The sequence below is a fragment of the Heteronotia binoei genome, chromosome 2 (assembly GCF_032191835.1).
Source record: "Heteronotia binoei isolate CCM8104 ecotype False Entrance Well chromosome 2, APGP_CSIRO_Hbin_v1, whole genome shotgun sequence".
NCBI lineage: Eukaryota > Metazoa > Chordata > Lepidosauria > Squamata > Gekkonidae > Heteronotia > Heteronotia binoei.
In genome coordinates this window covers 56,058,922-56,074,149 of record NC_083224.1, presented here as the reverse complement: position 1 = coordinate 56,074,149, position 15,228 = coordinate 56,058,922, and the positions used below count along the sequence as shown (strand labels likewise).

The following is a 15,228-nucleotide window of genomic DNA, read 5'->3' as shown; positions in this document are numbered from 1 at the left end:
TTCTGAGAGTTCCACCTCCTCCTGAGAGTTCCACCTTCTTGTCCATTGAATAGTATTGCAGCTGCATAACAATTCCTGGATGAGCTCCACCACCTATTTTTCTACAAAACAACCCCTGTATAGAAGTATCCATTTCTATGTACAAGGGGTTCCCTTATCCTCAGCATTCACCACTAATTGCTTCTGAGTCTTCTGTTAAGAAACGTCTTGAATGTTACATTGCACAGATGAGTAGATGGCTTGTGTGAACAGATATTCACATATCACAGAATATTCATAACATGTGAATGATCTTTCTGTTGTAGCAGCCAAGCATATATAACACGTAGGGACCAGTGTTCCCTCTAAGCTGAGTTAGTGTGAGCTAGCTCAGTTTTTTAGCCTTCGTTGGCTCACACAGTTTTGTTTTCGCTCACGAAGGATGGCCCCAGAGCAAACTAATTTATGCTAATTGCTCACTCACAACTTTAATGCCAGTAGCCCACAAAGTAGAATTTTTGCTCACAATGCTCCACAGCTTAGAGGGAGCATCAATAAGGACCTGTAACAACTTCCTTTGAAGAGAAGGCAACATAGGAAGTATGATTTTTAATAGATTTTTAGTCATGAGAGAAGCCTAATGCATCTGACTTATTTTCTCCAAAGGCATCTCTACATGCAGTGCTTTCACATCATTGTTAGCAGCTGAGAGTTACCTGCTGTTTAGATGTCAATAAATTGGGCAGTCTGATTAATTTTGAGGGCAGTGAGTGAGCAAGCATTTTTTTTTGTGGAAGCCAAGAACATCTGAGCTGAACTGACCAGCCCCCTTGATTATCATCCTGCACTCTGCACAGATGTCTGGGGTCCCTAATGGGCTATAGACTGGTGTTAAACTACAGTTACCAGCTACAAATTCAGTGCACTCAAGCCATTGGTAACACGCAGTGAGAAATCGGATACTTCATTTATTTTGAATAGTTACGACATGTGCAAATGGCCCTAATTTAGAGAACGGAGCACTGTGTTAGCATCTGTGATCCTCTTGCAATATAACTTTATGGCATGCTTCATCCCACGCTGGTGGTTGATAGCATGTACACAGTGTGGAGAGGGACTTTGGCTGTGCAGTGTATACAGCTGTCATCCCATGCTAAGTATGATGCTGTCTCAGGGCAAATAAGAGCCCATTGTTCCTCAGGAATTTCAGAAGCTGTTGGATGAGTCCTTAGAGATTACGACAGTGCTAAACTTTGCAGGGTGCTCTGATCTATCTATCAGTTCATTGTCCTACTGTAACAGTATGAGTTTCCTGCCACCCCCAGCCTCCTACTGATGAACATACGTTGTGGGGGTTTGACAAGCAGAAAGCATTAGAAGCCAGCCATCGTAATCTCTTAGATTAGTTATTTTATCAAGTTATAACTCATGAGGAAATCCTTGTGAATTGATGCCACTTTGGTTTGATTGCACCTTAATTTCAGCATCTCTGAGAAAATTCATTAGGATTATAATAAAGAAGTTTTGAGTAATAACCCACTTGCTGATACTGTACTCCAGAGATGCCATTATGAGATGTTTTGTGGATCCCCACCCCACCCCCAGATGCCCATTATCACCCAGAATGGCATCTGTGCTGAACGGCAGTTATGCATAAATGCAGTAAACATGCCCAATTATTATCTGATTAGAATAATCATTTCCTCTTCAGCTATCTGAACTGTCAGGTGCCAGCGAGCATGGGAAATGGGGCTTTTAAAATTAGCTTACCATTCTCTGGAGCACTGTAGGAGTTTAGAGCTTCAGCTTTTTTCCCCTAATTGGTCCATGTGGTTAACTTGTGTCCAAAAATGCATCTTGTTTTGTTCCTCTCGATAGATTGATTTGCCTTGTTATTTATCTCCTGTCCATATGGTTGTGCAAGTGTACAAAAGTAAAGATATTCTGTATTGCTTTTCACTTAAAATTTGCCTGCCATTATCTCTTGTCATGCTTGTCTTATCCCATTCTTATGAAGTATACAGATATATCCTCATACAGGAATTGATGTGACCTTTTCTGCTGCAGGGAGCAGTTTAACCTCCTTATGGCTGAATTGACACACAGTCTCTGGCTCCCCTCCTGGTCTCCACTCCCCCCCCCCCCGATGTTTATCTGTTCAGATATTTGTTGGAGATGCCTTAAAAATTCTCTGACACTTAAAAAAAAAACTGCTCCAAGAAGGACTGGAGGTGTCTTCATGACTGGTCCAAGGGTCAACCAATCCACATTATGTTCAGGTGTACATTAAAGAGGCTGGGGTATGGGTGGGTATGTATGCGTGACCATGAGGAGTCAACTCTCAGCTCTGTACAAATCCATCTCTTGCTGTGAATAGGTTTGTACTGAGTTTATCTGAAGGATACAATATTATGCATGCCCACAATAGGCATTGGTAACAATTATGTTAATCTGTTTGCATCCTTAAAGCAAAGGAGAGTTTTCAGAATGTTAACCACAAGGATATTCCCTGCCCCATATATATTCCTAGACAAGAGACTATGCAACTGACTTCCTTGGCATCAGTACATTACTGGAATCCCCTAAGCATTTTGACAGATGCTGCAGTTTGACCTTCACTCCATAATATGCATGGCAGAATTGTTGGAGCTGTTCTGACCTCTATGGTGTGTGTGTGTGTGAGAAGTTGTCATCAAGTCACAGCCAAATTAGGGTGACTCCATAGGGTTTTCAAGGCAATGATTAAGCAGAGGTGATTTGCCATTGCCTTCCTCTGCAAAGTCTATCTTGGTGATCTCCCATCCAAATATGGACTCTGCTTTAACTCCTGAGATCTGCTTTAACTCCTGAGATCTGATGAATGCTATAACATTCCACATCCAAACTTCTGGATGACCATACCTTAATTGTCCTCTTTGTGAACTGATTACAGAACTTGATTACTGAAGATGACTGATTTGGGCCTCTGCATTGCAGTTCTATACAAGCACACAACCAAGGCCAGCAAAGGGACATTTTATTAACTCAGTATAGTGTAAAACAATAACATGCAACATTATCAAAAACTAAAATATATCCAAACCCCACAGAAAACTGATAAGCAACCTGTCGGATAACAAAATGAAGGAGCAGGTTTGTAACTTGTGGGTGCTGCTGGATCCTGGACTACTCTTGGAGGCTCAGATCTCCTCTACCTATGACCTTCTTTCAGAAAACATGATCTGGCCATAGTGACCCATTATGTGATCACATCCCTGATAGATTACAGTAATATGCTGGGCATGAATCCATCTTTGAAAACTTCAGTTGATCCAGAGTGTTAGCAGCCAGGTTATTGTCAGGGGTAGGGTGTGGGATTGCATCAGCCGTCTGAGATCCTGTACTCAAGCTCTGCTGCCTTTCCTATGGCCTCCAGAGTTATGGCAGGTGGCAACCAGATGCAGGGGTAGGGGGTTTGCACGACAGCTTGCCTTTGGAATGCCCTCCACAAGGAGGCTTGTCGGCACATACTTTACTTTCTTTTAGGCGGCAGTTCAAATTTTTTCTTTACCCAGGCTTTTTATTGAAGGAATTTTGTCTTATTTCAATGTCTTATGGTCACCTAAGGTTGAGAGACGTTTTATCAGTATCATTTTGGACTGTTCCTAGGCTTGGTTTATTGGCAGTTTTTGCCCTTTTAAATTTTTAGTTTAGTTTTATTGATACATATTTTTATTGACATAATTTTTCCTTTTGGTTTTGTGGTATTGTTGCCTCAAGCAGTCTGGAGAGGCAGCATGCACACTTTATAAATAAAATGAAGAATAAAATAGGATGGCCATAAATTAGATATAAAAATGACCAACCTAATAAGAAAAAAGATGGTAAATATAGAAAGCTCAGTTAAAAGCCTGCAAGTAAAAAAGTCTTGACCTAGTGCCTGAAGACCAAATAAGTAGGCACCATGCAGCTCTGGGGAGAGAACATTCCACTGAAAAAGCCTTTATCTCTAGCCCTCAGCTTTCTCACATCATGAAAAGTGGCACATAGAGCAGAGTTTGGGATGAAGATCTCAACTGAATGGCCAGACAATATGGGAGGAGGTAGCCATTCAGGTACCTAGGTCCTAAGCCATTTTGGTTTTAAAAGTAAGAACCAGACTTTTAAATTGTGCTTAGAAACAGACAGGATGCTGGGGTAGATATTCCAAGGCAGGGCTGATATGTTCTCTGTATCCAAACCTCAACAACATTTAGTACTAATTGAAGCACCCAGGGTATCTTAAAAGGCAACCCCATGTATAGCACATTACAGCGGGGATATATATTTATTTATTTTAGAACAAGCCTAGCAGGAATCCATCTGCATATTAGGCCATACCTCCTGACATCACCATTGTTTCACACAGGACTTTTTTGTAGAAAAGCCTAGCAGGAATTCATTTGCATATTAGGCCACACCCCCTGGTGCCAAGCCAGCCAGAATGGCATTCAGTGTGTTCATGCTCAAAAAAAGCCCTACATTACAGTAATCTAACCTGGATTTAGTGGACATAGATTACAGACCTCACTTCCCAAGGAATGGCTGAAGCCATTACAAGGAATGGCTGAAGCCATACTAAAAGGCAGTACATTCCACTGAGGCAGCCTGAGCTTTCAGCTGTAGGTTGTTCAAGGAGCACTTCAGAGCAAAGCTCTGAACTTGCTTTTGTGGGGGATGCAATTCCATCCGAAACAGGCTGCCTGCTTATTCCCCAATAAAGAATTATTTACCAGCCGCGCCTCAGGCTTGTCTAGGCTGAAGTTTACTGGCTTTCAACCATTTCATTATGCTCTCTAAATGCTTGTTCAGAACTTTGGCAGACACACCAGTCTCAGTTGTTAAAGAGAAGTAGAACTGGGTGTCATCCTCATATTTATGGTCCCTCACTTGAAATCCCCAAACAGTCTCACCCAGTGGTTTTAGCTAGATGTGAAATAAAGTAAGAGATGGAATAGAACTCTCTAGTGTAAATGCCATGAGCAGCTGTTCCAGAGTACCTCTTTTTGGAGATGGCTGGTCAAGTATGAATGGAATCACAGGAGTGTGATGTAGGGGTGTATGATTGGTATATACTGAGCCAAATAAATACCCCAAAATACCTTATTTGTATTTTCTGGGTATTTATTCAGTTGAATACGGATCAGAGATAGCCACACCTGAATAAAAGTTGGTACTATTCAGCTTTTATTGGACATGGCTAAATGCCTTCAGTTCTCTCGCTGAGTTCAGCCTCAGCGGCAGCTTAATTTAGCAAACATACTGAAGGCATTTAAAGTTTAAACTTTAAATGCCTTCAGTTCACTCACCATGTTGTGCCAGCACGTATATGACTTGGTGAATGAAATCTGATAAATTCAAGTTTCCCAAATATGTACTCAAATACCAAAACAATGCTGATACTGGTATTCAGGAATACCAATATTTTTTGGATCTAAAAATGATTTTTTTTTTGCACACCCCAAACTTCAAACTCAGCCAGTCTAATGGAAAGGAAACCATGGTCAGTAGTATCACAAGCTATCAGAAGGTTCAGAAGAATCAATAAGGTTGCTTTCCCCTGCCATTCTCAAGGCAGAGATAATCAGTTAAGGCAACTAAGACTGTTTTAGTTCCAAAAGTAGAATTCAGTCTCAGAATATTGTATTCAGTCCCAGAGTGCCTCAAATCATTCTGATAATGCAGCTGATGCAGTGGTAGCTTGTATAATTTCATTTTTCATATAGTTTCCTTCTGTTTTTCACCAATGCAAGTACTTACCATTACCATTAAAGGGACATCTCTTGAAACTCTAATGTGGGCTTCTGTCACATGTTGATTGCTGCTGTGTTTAAAAAGGCATGAAGCATAACCAAGCCTTTGATAATTCCTGGCAAAAGTATCTTAAGCGTACAGAGCGGCAGCAGTCTGGGTAGTCTGTGTACAAACAACAAAAAGAACCCATCTGCAAGTTAAGGCTGTAAGTAAATCCACTGGTTAGCTTCTTTGGAGGAAAAGGGTGAAAATGTCTAATCTGTCTGGGGATCTCCATGCAGCCAGAGTTTTCCCTCTTTCTACTCCCCCCCACTGGCACGTTAGGAAAGATGTCACTACATTGTGCTTGAAAGCTGCAGGCATATTTTCTGCTTCCGTTGTGGACTGTTGTTTTAGCTTGACAACGCCTGCGTGGGAAAGAGCAAATCCCCCATGCACACAGACATTCCATTCCTCTAGCCTTCCACTCCTCTCTTGAGAATTCTCTCTCTCTTTTGCATTGCACCTGAAAGTACATATCTGAATATGTATTTTACTTTGCTATTCAGTATGACATTTCATATGCATTTGAATGAGTGAACACTTCAGATATACACTGTTCTGTGTTTTGCAGGTTTTGGATGAGGGAGATAAGAGGTGTGAAAGGCTGCCCTCTGAGATCAGCTGGTCCTCCTCTGGCTGCATAGGCTTAGTTCTGGCATTGCATTGAGAAATATATCTCAGTGCAAGAGAGCCAGTGTTGTGTACTGGTTAGCATGTTGGTTTACAATCTGAGAGGCCTAAGTTTGAATTCTCACTCTGCCATGGAGGCTCACTGGATGATCTTGGGCCAGTAAAAACTGTCGGCCTAACTTAACCTCAATTAGTTGTTGTGAGGACAAAATGGAGAAGGGAAGAATAATGATGTGAGGCATGTTGGATCCCAGTTGGAAAGCATTAAGTATGTAGACAAACAGGTACATAAACAGGTTAATGAATGTATTTATTAATAATTTATTAGGTGATTCTGTAGACAAAAAAGGCATCACAGATGTGCCAGTGAGTGAACAGATCATACTGAGAGGAGAAGTTCGGTCATAGTGAATTCGGTAAGAATCTATTCCCATTCTGCTCCCAGCATTCCCTTCGGAAGGGAAAGGGACCTGCTCATCCTTTAACAGAGCAGATGACAGGTGAAAAAGTGCTGAGCAGTTTCCTGTCACCAGATACAGATGTTCTGTCCAGAGCCTTTTGATTTGATCAGGTTCCCTGACACAGTTGCTGGTTTGATCCTTGCAGCTGGAATCCAAGGGTGGGAAAGGCCTGACGGAGCGAGCACTCTCTGACTGGAAAGCAGCTCTGAAGAGGGAGCGGGAAGAACACCAGCACCTCTTGGCTGAGTCCTACAGTGCTGTCATGGACCTGACCAAACAGCTGCAAATCAGCGAGAAGAACTGGGACCAGGAGAAACTGGAGCTCTTGGGCCACTTCAAGGTTGAGCAGCAGGCAGCAGAGCAGCAAGTGCGGGAGCTGCAGAACAAGCTGAACCAGGTAGGAGCTAAGCACATGTGCCTAAATAATCACTGTTCCTTTAAGTGCATCTCTCTGTACTTGGACAAGTGTGAATATATCCCATATGTGTGTGCATTTTGTTCCAGAACTGATGTCTGTTTCTTGCTATGAATATACATATATTGAGTTCCTAATATGTGTCACCATGTCCAGCAAGAATGTTAGTATGCGTGTACATGTGCAGGTATGAGTCAGGCATGACCTCACATGTATACACCATAGACCTCACTGCTTCTCCAAGCAAAGAGCCTAGGCAAACAAAGTAAACTATAGTAGATCTCACTTGCATAGTAAATTGCTCCAGGTAAATCTTATGAAACAAGACATGCATACAAGTTACCCCCAGCTCTAGACAGGTCACTGGCTCATATGGCCTGGGGAAAATTCATTTTTGATCCCAAATATGGTGATTACTCAGGCCCTGAATACCTTGACTCTTTCCAAGGAAAATCATAATAAGCTGTGGATACTTGCTAAACAATTATTTTGTCTATAATGATGGTTCATTATTCTCTGATTAAAGAGTCTCTGTTGTGAACATAGGAGAGGTATGATGGGACCCTCCTTGAAGGACGCTCCTTTGTAGCAAAAATATCTTCCGGGAGTTTCCTCAGTTTTTTCAATGGACACAGTCAAATTGATCTGCCTCCCTCCTAGTGACCTACCGAACTTTTATCTTTACTAGCAGTTAATGCTTCACAGATGCAACCTCAGCATGACCCTGTGTCAGCTTGGATGCCAAGCTGGAAATTTGCCTCTAAGCTCCAGTTTTTGTATTAAGAGATTGATTTCCTTTTAGAACAGTAAGCAAGCCAATGAATGATATGTGGGGTCCTGTAGGGGACACTTGGTAATCTCCTGGTATTGTTGTGTTAGTGGGAAGTCCCTGCATGCAGTTCGAATTTGCAATATGCCCAATGGAAACTGAAGCAAAATTGGCTTCCAAATTAATGACATGTCAAGGACAGTAGGCTTCTTATGTACAAGCCAAGCTTGCAAATTGCTTTGTGTGCATCCTCTTCCAGCTGCAGAAGGGAGCTGACCGCTGGGCTTTGAAAAATTCAGAGATGGAGAAGCATGGCAGTAGCTGGAAAGAGGTAAGAGGAATGGATTTATTCTCTGCTGCAAGATCCAGGAGAGAATAAGCTTGGCTTTTGCAGTTAGACTTCTGAAGTAAAATTGTATCGCAGAAGGGGAGGGAAGCTGTGTAATTGTTCTGGAGACAAATCTTAGAGGTGACCATCCCTCTTCAGGCTATGCTTGGGAGCACCACGGGTATTTGAAAAATACCTTTCTGGGACACAGAAATCTAAATAAACAAATGTGTTTTTGTGACAGGAGCTCTGAGAAGGTAACAGCTGTGTTATAGCCAAAAATCTAGAAAAAAGCTGCACCCATTGAATTTCTCTTTGCCATATAACTGCTTAAGACTGTCAGGAAGGCATGTAAAGAAATCAAAGAGTTATCCAGTAGTAGTGATCACCATATTCTGATGTCAGCAGGAACTCAAATTAAATATCTATAAGGTTTCACCATGACCACCATGTATTCAAATTAAAAGCCTACCAAAAAAGGATAGTCTTTATCTACCTTCTAAAAATTAAAGAGCATGAGCCAAACGCACTGCCCAGGGAAGGGAGTTACAAAGTCTTGGCGCCACTACCAAAAAGTTCCTGTTGCACATGGCCTCCTATTGAGTCTCTTGTAGTGATGGAATGCAGAACAAGGTCTCTCTGAGTAGGCTGCTTTTGGAAGACATATGTGGCGTTTTGGACCCTGAAACAAACTGGAAATTAGTGAAAATTGAACCAAAGTTATCCCTTTTCCAGTACAATCCCATGTACATCAAATTACAGTAGTCCATTCTGGAAGTTACCAAGATACCTGTAACTACTGCTATGTCTCAACCGAGACCTTTAAGTGTACAGAAATCAAACAAAGCACAGATGATGATAAAACTCTCTCAATGTTCTTTCAGACTCTCAACGAGAAGATCACTGACAAAGAAACCATTTCTGAAACGGACATCAAAGAAAGTAATCTAAAAAGGTAAGAAGCATGCAGTGTGTCTTGCAAAGCACCAGGGATCGGCTTATTTCTCTCCATTCTTAGCTGTCCAAAAGTAGGTAGCATGCTCCTCTGCCAGCACCCCCACTTGATGATTAGAAAGAGAAGCACATCCATCCATAGGAAGCAGCAACACTGGTTTCCTTTGAGTGTACTAGAAGTTGCTGTTGTGGACACTGTGTCAGGCTCAGCTTAGCTGTGCAGCTGGCTGGATAACACAAAATGTTCCGCTACCTTCTGCTGCCTTCCCCATACATTTAAGATAGAGTAAGAAAACTAGCAAAATTGGCCCTTATTGGTGAGAGATATGGAGGCACACAGCTAGGTATATAGCTTAGCCATGGAAAAGTGCTTCTTAGGAAGTTCTGAGTCAGGAGCCAAAAATAATCCGCTTCTCAAAATTGTCACTAATGTATGCTGTACCTATTCCCTTCTTGTTCCGGCCAGGACAAAGTCGGTTTCCTCAATGTCTGAATTTGAAAGCTTGCTCGACTGTTCTCCTTACCTTCCTGGCAAGACCAGCCCAGTGATCACAGATAATGCCAACATGAAAAAGGGATCCCCAGCTACTCAGATCTTACCTGACACATTAAAGGAAACAGTAGGGGTCACCCACAATAACTGTGCTCATAATGAGCAACCCAGATCTGAGAACCAGGCCACAGAGGACCTCCCTGTCTCATCGTGTGACTGTACCAAGACAAGCAGCTTGTCTGTGCAGGATCAGTCCCAGAAACAAATGCAGAGGAGCCACACAGCCCCAGACAAGACTGGGATCCGCATATACTATAGCCCTCCGGTGGTACGAAGGTTGGAAGCGCCTCTAGTGCAGAACAGAGAGGGGAAGATTATGGTTGAGCCTGGCTTCTTGTTCACAATGGCCAAGCCCAAGGAGGAGTCGGACCACTCAGAAAACATGTACAGCAGGTGGCTGTGCAACTTCTCCAAGCAGCACCGTGAGCTGCTTGATGGAAGTACTGTTAGCGAAAAAGCTGTGACTTCCGTCCCCAGATTTCCATCCTCCCTGCATGACCTGGAGATCTCTGGCAACATGAGCGACGACATGAAGGAGATCACCAACTGTGTCCGGCAGGCTATTCGCTCCAGCTCTCTTGAGAGAAAGGTGAAGAGCGCTTCCAGCCAGACAGTGGGGTTGACCAGCATCAGTACTCAGACCATCCAGACTGTCAGCGTTGGCCTACAGACGGACATGCCCAGAGGCAGCATTCACAGCAGCAAAAGCTGGTCCCCCCGGAGCTCCTCCCTCATATCTGTGCGCAGCAAGCAGATTTCCTCATCTCTGGACAAAGTCCACTCCAGAATTGAACGGCCCTGTTGCTCACCAAAGTATGGCTCCCCCAAACTCCAGAGAAGATCATCTTCTAAGCTGGACAATTCTAAAGATCGAAGCCTGTGGAACCTCCATCAGAGTAAGCAAAATGGGTCCGCTTGGGCTCGTTCTACAACCACCAGAGACAGTCCAGTCCTTAGCAATATTAATGATGGCCTATCTAGCTTGTTCAATGTTGTGGAGCATTCTGGGAGTACTGAATCCATCTGGAAGCCAGGGTGCCAGGAAAGCAAAGCCAAGCCAGAAGCACCCAAGTACGGGATAGTGCAGGAGTTTTTCCGGAATGTGTGTGGCAGAACTCAGAGCCCCACTTTACCTCCTGAGAAGAAGGACCCCATAGCAGTAGAAAGCAGCAGCAAGAAGGCAGACCATCCATCTTTAACTGTGCCTCACCAGTCTGAAAGTACCTCCAAGACCCTGGACAAAAAACCCTTGAAGCAGGGTTGCATTGAGGAACCAAAGCTGTCCACTTTGAGCCAAGGAGGCAAGGACAGAGCCTTAAGGGAGCCGGACATCATTTCTGCTACTATTGCCAATGAGGTAACATTTTTCTATCCCAAGAAATAACATACTAGCAGACAAACTGCCTTGGTCTGATGTGTCCTGAAGGCTCTTCTGTGGGGTAAAATGTAGCATAGGATGTCTTCTATCTTCTGAAAACTTGAAGGGGCCACAGAGCAAAGAATATAAAAACATAAGAAAAGTCCATCCAGTCCAGCATCCCATCTCACACAGCAGCCAACCAGTTCCTCTGGAGGGCCAATAACAGGACATAGAGGCTGAGGCCTTCCCCTAATGTTGCCTCCTGGCCATGGGAATTCAGAAGCTTAGCACCTCTGAGTTCGGAGGTTCTCCTCAGTCACCATGGCTAGTAGCCATTGATAGACTTATCCTCCACGAATCCACTTAATCCCATTTTAACACTGTTTATTCCTGTGGCCATCACTACATCCTATGGCAGCAAATTCCACATTTTAACCACTTGTTGTGTAAAGTAGTATTTCCTTTTGTCTGCCCTGAACTTACTGCTCATCAGTTTCATTGATGCCCTCGAGTTTTAGAATTTTGGGAGAGGGAGACAAATTTTGCCAACTCTCTGCACCTGCACAATTTTATACATCTCTATAATGTTTCCTCTTTTCTAAACTGAAAAGTCCCAGATTCTTCACCCTTTCCTCAAAGGGAAGGTGCTCCAATACCCTGAACATCTCTGCTGCCCTCCTCTGTACTTTTTCCAGCTCTGCAGTGTCTTTTGGAAATACAGTGACAGGAACTGTGTGCAGTATTCCAAATGTGGCCACACCATAGATCTATATTGGGGCATTGCAATATTAGCCATTTTATTCTCCTTCCTTTTCCTAATAATCCCTAACATAGAGTTTGAAGACTTCAACAAAACCTCCACTAGCCTCTAAACCTACATTGTCATATCTAGTGGTCAAGTGTGTGTCCTGTCTGCTTTGGGTAAGGCAGCTGATAAATTATATGCATTTTTCTGGCAATAGCTGCAGACAAATTACACAGTGGCCTTGATAAGTTGTAAATCCAAAGTGCAACAGCAGCAGAGCCAGTGTGTTGTAGTGGTTAGAGTGTCTGACTGGGATGTGGGAGACTCAGGTTTGAGCCCCCACTCTGCCAAGAAAGCTTGCTGAGTGATCTTGGACCAGCCAGACTTTCTCAACCAAACCTACCTTACTGGGTTCTTGTTAGGAGAAACTGAAGGAGAGGAGAATGATGAAAATGGTTTTTGGTCCCCATTGGGGTGAAAGGTGGAGTATAAATGAAATAGATTAAAAACAGAGCAAACTGGATATTAAACCTTAATGTAGAAGCCATACTTGCAATGCACCTGTACAAACAGTGGTGCTGGTGGAAAGTGCTGTTTAGTCACAGCTGACTGACGACAACCCCATGGGGTTTTCAAGGCAAGAGACTCTCAGAGGTGGTTTGCCATCACTTGCCTCTGCACAGTAACTGTGCAAGTAGTTGTTATTAATGTTTAATTTATTCCATGCACTTCCATTGTTCATAGTGACATTATCAGTGTAACACCCCTGTGAGGTTGACCTCTGTGATAATCTCCCTATTACCTAGAGGAGGGTGAGGTTTGAAAGCTTGTCTTAAGGTTGCCTAGCGATGGAGATGGATTTTGAACAAGGAACTCTCTAGTCCCTACTCATCACCAGATCTCAGTTAGTGACATTCCTTTTATTGCCCATCCTTTTTCACTGTTCCACTTTCTCCTTCTCTTTGCAGGATGTTGCTTGTGACTGCAGCTCCCAATCGCTGACCTCCTGTTTTGCTCGGCCCTCACGCTCATCTGTCCGCCACTCCCCTTCCAAGTGCAAGTTGCACCCCACTGATGGCAGCCGGGCAGAGGAGAGGGTGGGGCCACTGAGTGAGTGAAAGGGGCTGCTGTGCTGGCTGCTGTGCTGATGGAAGAGCGGCTCCTCCCTGAACCTGCTGGTCCCTTTGGCAACTCAAGGACTGGCTGCCTCTGAGAAAGCCAGACACAGCAGAGATCCTGAGGGGCTCCACTCTTAGACACTCAGAGCAGTAACATGCATCTCCTGTCTCTCCTTAGCAGGGGTGCTGGCAAACACAGAAGCTGTGCTATAGAGCTAGGGGACAGAGTGGGAGCCTTGCCGGGGTGGGGTGGCTTCTTGTCCCTGGAAACCCTTCAGCCACACTCCATAACAGAGGAGCATTGCTGGAGTGTAATGAAGCAGTTTGTGCTGTTTCCATGGCACATGGTGTGTGTATGCAGTGTGGAGTGTGGCAGGTTTTCCCCAATGGTCACCAGTTTGAGGAGATGGATCCCCTTTCCCATGCAAAGGGCGTCATGGTGAGAAGGGACAGGGAATTTGGGGAAGCATCAAAGAGGCTGCCTTGGTCTAAAGGGAGCGGAAACCACAGTCCTTCAGAAACAGTGCAGAGCTGGTTTTGAGGGCCATTATCTGCTAGAAAAGCTGTATGATAAAGAATCCCCCCTCCTCCCCAAAAATGAGGTTCTTGTGTTATATAGAGGGAAGTGTGGGGTGGGGAGAATCTGTTTTGATCTAATCTTTGCTGGGGGGGGGGGGGAATCTGAATAAGGTCACTGCTCTTGGGTATTGGGGTGTGTACAAGTAGGCTGGAAATGGCTGGTTCTTCTCTATGGCCATCTGTGCATGGATAGTTTTCCTCAAGTATACTGAGACGGTAGTGTCTGTATGTGCCAGCCACCCAGTGGGTGCTGCAGTTGGGTATTGGCATAGTATGGGCCTGTAGGGCTGATATCAGCACCAATGTCTGTTCTTGATAAAACGAGGATCACTTTTGCATCTGATCTGCAAGTAATGGCTTGCGTTGCCTTCCTTGTCCCTGTGCATCTGACTCCCTATGGTTAGTGAAATGTGTTAGCAGAGCCTGCCTTTCCTCTTTAGGCAAATGATTTCTATAGATCAGAACAATCTCTCCTTTGTGTGATCAGCATCTGTTTTCATTCTTGGCTAGTCTGGGTGTGGTTGAGTCCAGAGAGATCATGAAAAGGGAAATGCAGAAATATCTCTATGTCTCCAAAACCAATCTCATTTCTACCTGTACCTGCCTTGCACAAAGGGAAGATGTTGCCGTTCCTAAAGAAACTCAGGTGCATCTTTTTTTGAAAATGGAGGCTTCAAATCTTTGTGATAAGCTGGCCTCCTAAGAATAAGTTACTTTAAGGGAGAAATGGCAAGGACAAATCCAACAGAGTGAAAATTCACATGGCTGGGAGAAGAGAATAGGTAGAGGAGGTATCACATTTCCAGAGATGAAGAGTTCCCAACATTCCAAATCTCTGGGAACTTCACATCTCAAAGCAGGGTTTCTTTTGTATCACCTTCTTAGTCTGTTATAGACAGCACTTCGTTTACAGTCTGTTTGATGCTTTGTAGTTAATGTGAGCTAACTTTAAGCCAGGACAAAGAAATGAAGAGCTGTGTCTTCTTTGTCAATGCCCCTTCAGTCCCCAGCCCATCATTAACTGTTCTTGTAGGTAGTTTTCACAGCTGCAGAAGCCCCTCTCTCTACTGACTGACAGTTCCTCCCTGGTTTACTGAGGAATGATTGGGGGAAGTTTTGCTGACACCACTAATGAATATGTACTGTAGAGTTGGTTTATGATTCACCTCCCTGAGTGCCATACTTGTAAGGGATTATGATCTGAAAAGGTAGATTTTTATATACAAACATATATAAAAATCTACAGGTGTCATCTCATGACTCAGATGTCATAGGCTACCAGTTGTGTTGGCATCTATCCAACTGTGCAGTTCCTCTAGTAGAATTGTAATTGTAAAAAAGGAGACTGTGATTTCCACCATTCCCCCTTCTGCTGCAGGTCCTCACTTTGCCCCTGTACCATTCCTGAGAGTCTGCTGATGTCCAGAAACAAAATTTCAGGTGGGGCTTAGTGGGCTGCATTGGGCATATGACATGAGAAAGTCCCACTCCTTGAAGTTTCCAGCTGGTTGGATACATGCCAC

At 43.7% G+C, this 15,228-nt stretch overlaps 1 protein-coding gene across 4 annotated transcripts in view; it reads left to right on the top strand.

Annotated features, from left to right (window-relative positions):
• The window catches only part of MTCL2 (microtubule crosslinking factor 2), a 106,062-nt gene extending 92,271 nt beyond the window's left edge, over window positions 1-13,791 (top strand). For all 4 annotated transcript variants that reach the window (XM_060231021.1, XM_060231020.1, XM_060231019.1 and 1 more), the window contains 5 exons: window positions 7,030-7,281; window positions 8,328-8,399; window positions 9,281-9,351; window positions 9,817-11,260; window positions 12,977-13,791. In XM_060231021.1, the coding sequence (XP_060087004.1) occupies window positions 7,030-7,281; window positions 8,328-8,399; window positions 9,281-9,351; window positions 9,817-11,260; window positions 12,977-13,126 (1,989 nt within the window). In that variant the 3' untranslated portion in view covers window positions 13,127-13,791. The remainder of the gene's footprint in view (window positions 1-7,029; window positions 7,282-8,327; window positions 8,400-9,280; window positions 9,352-9,816; window positions 11,261-12,976) is intronic.
• Window positions 13,792-15,228: the final 1,437 nt, after the last annotated feature.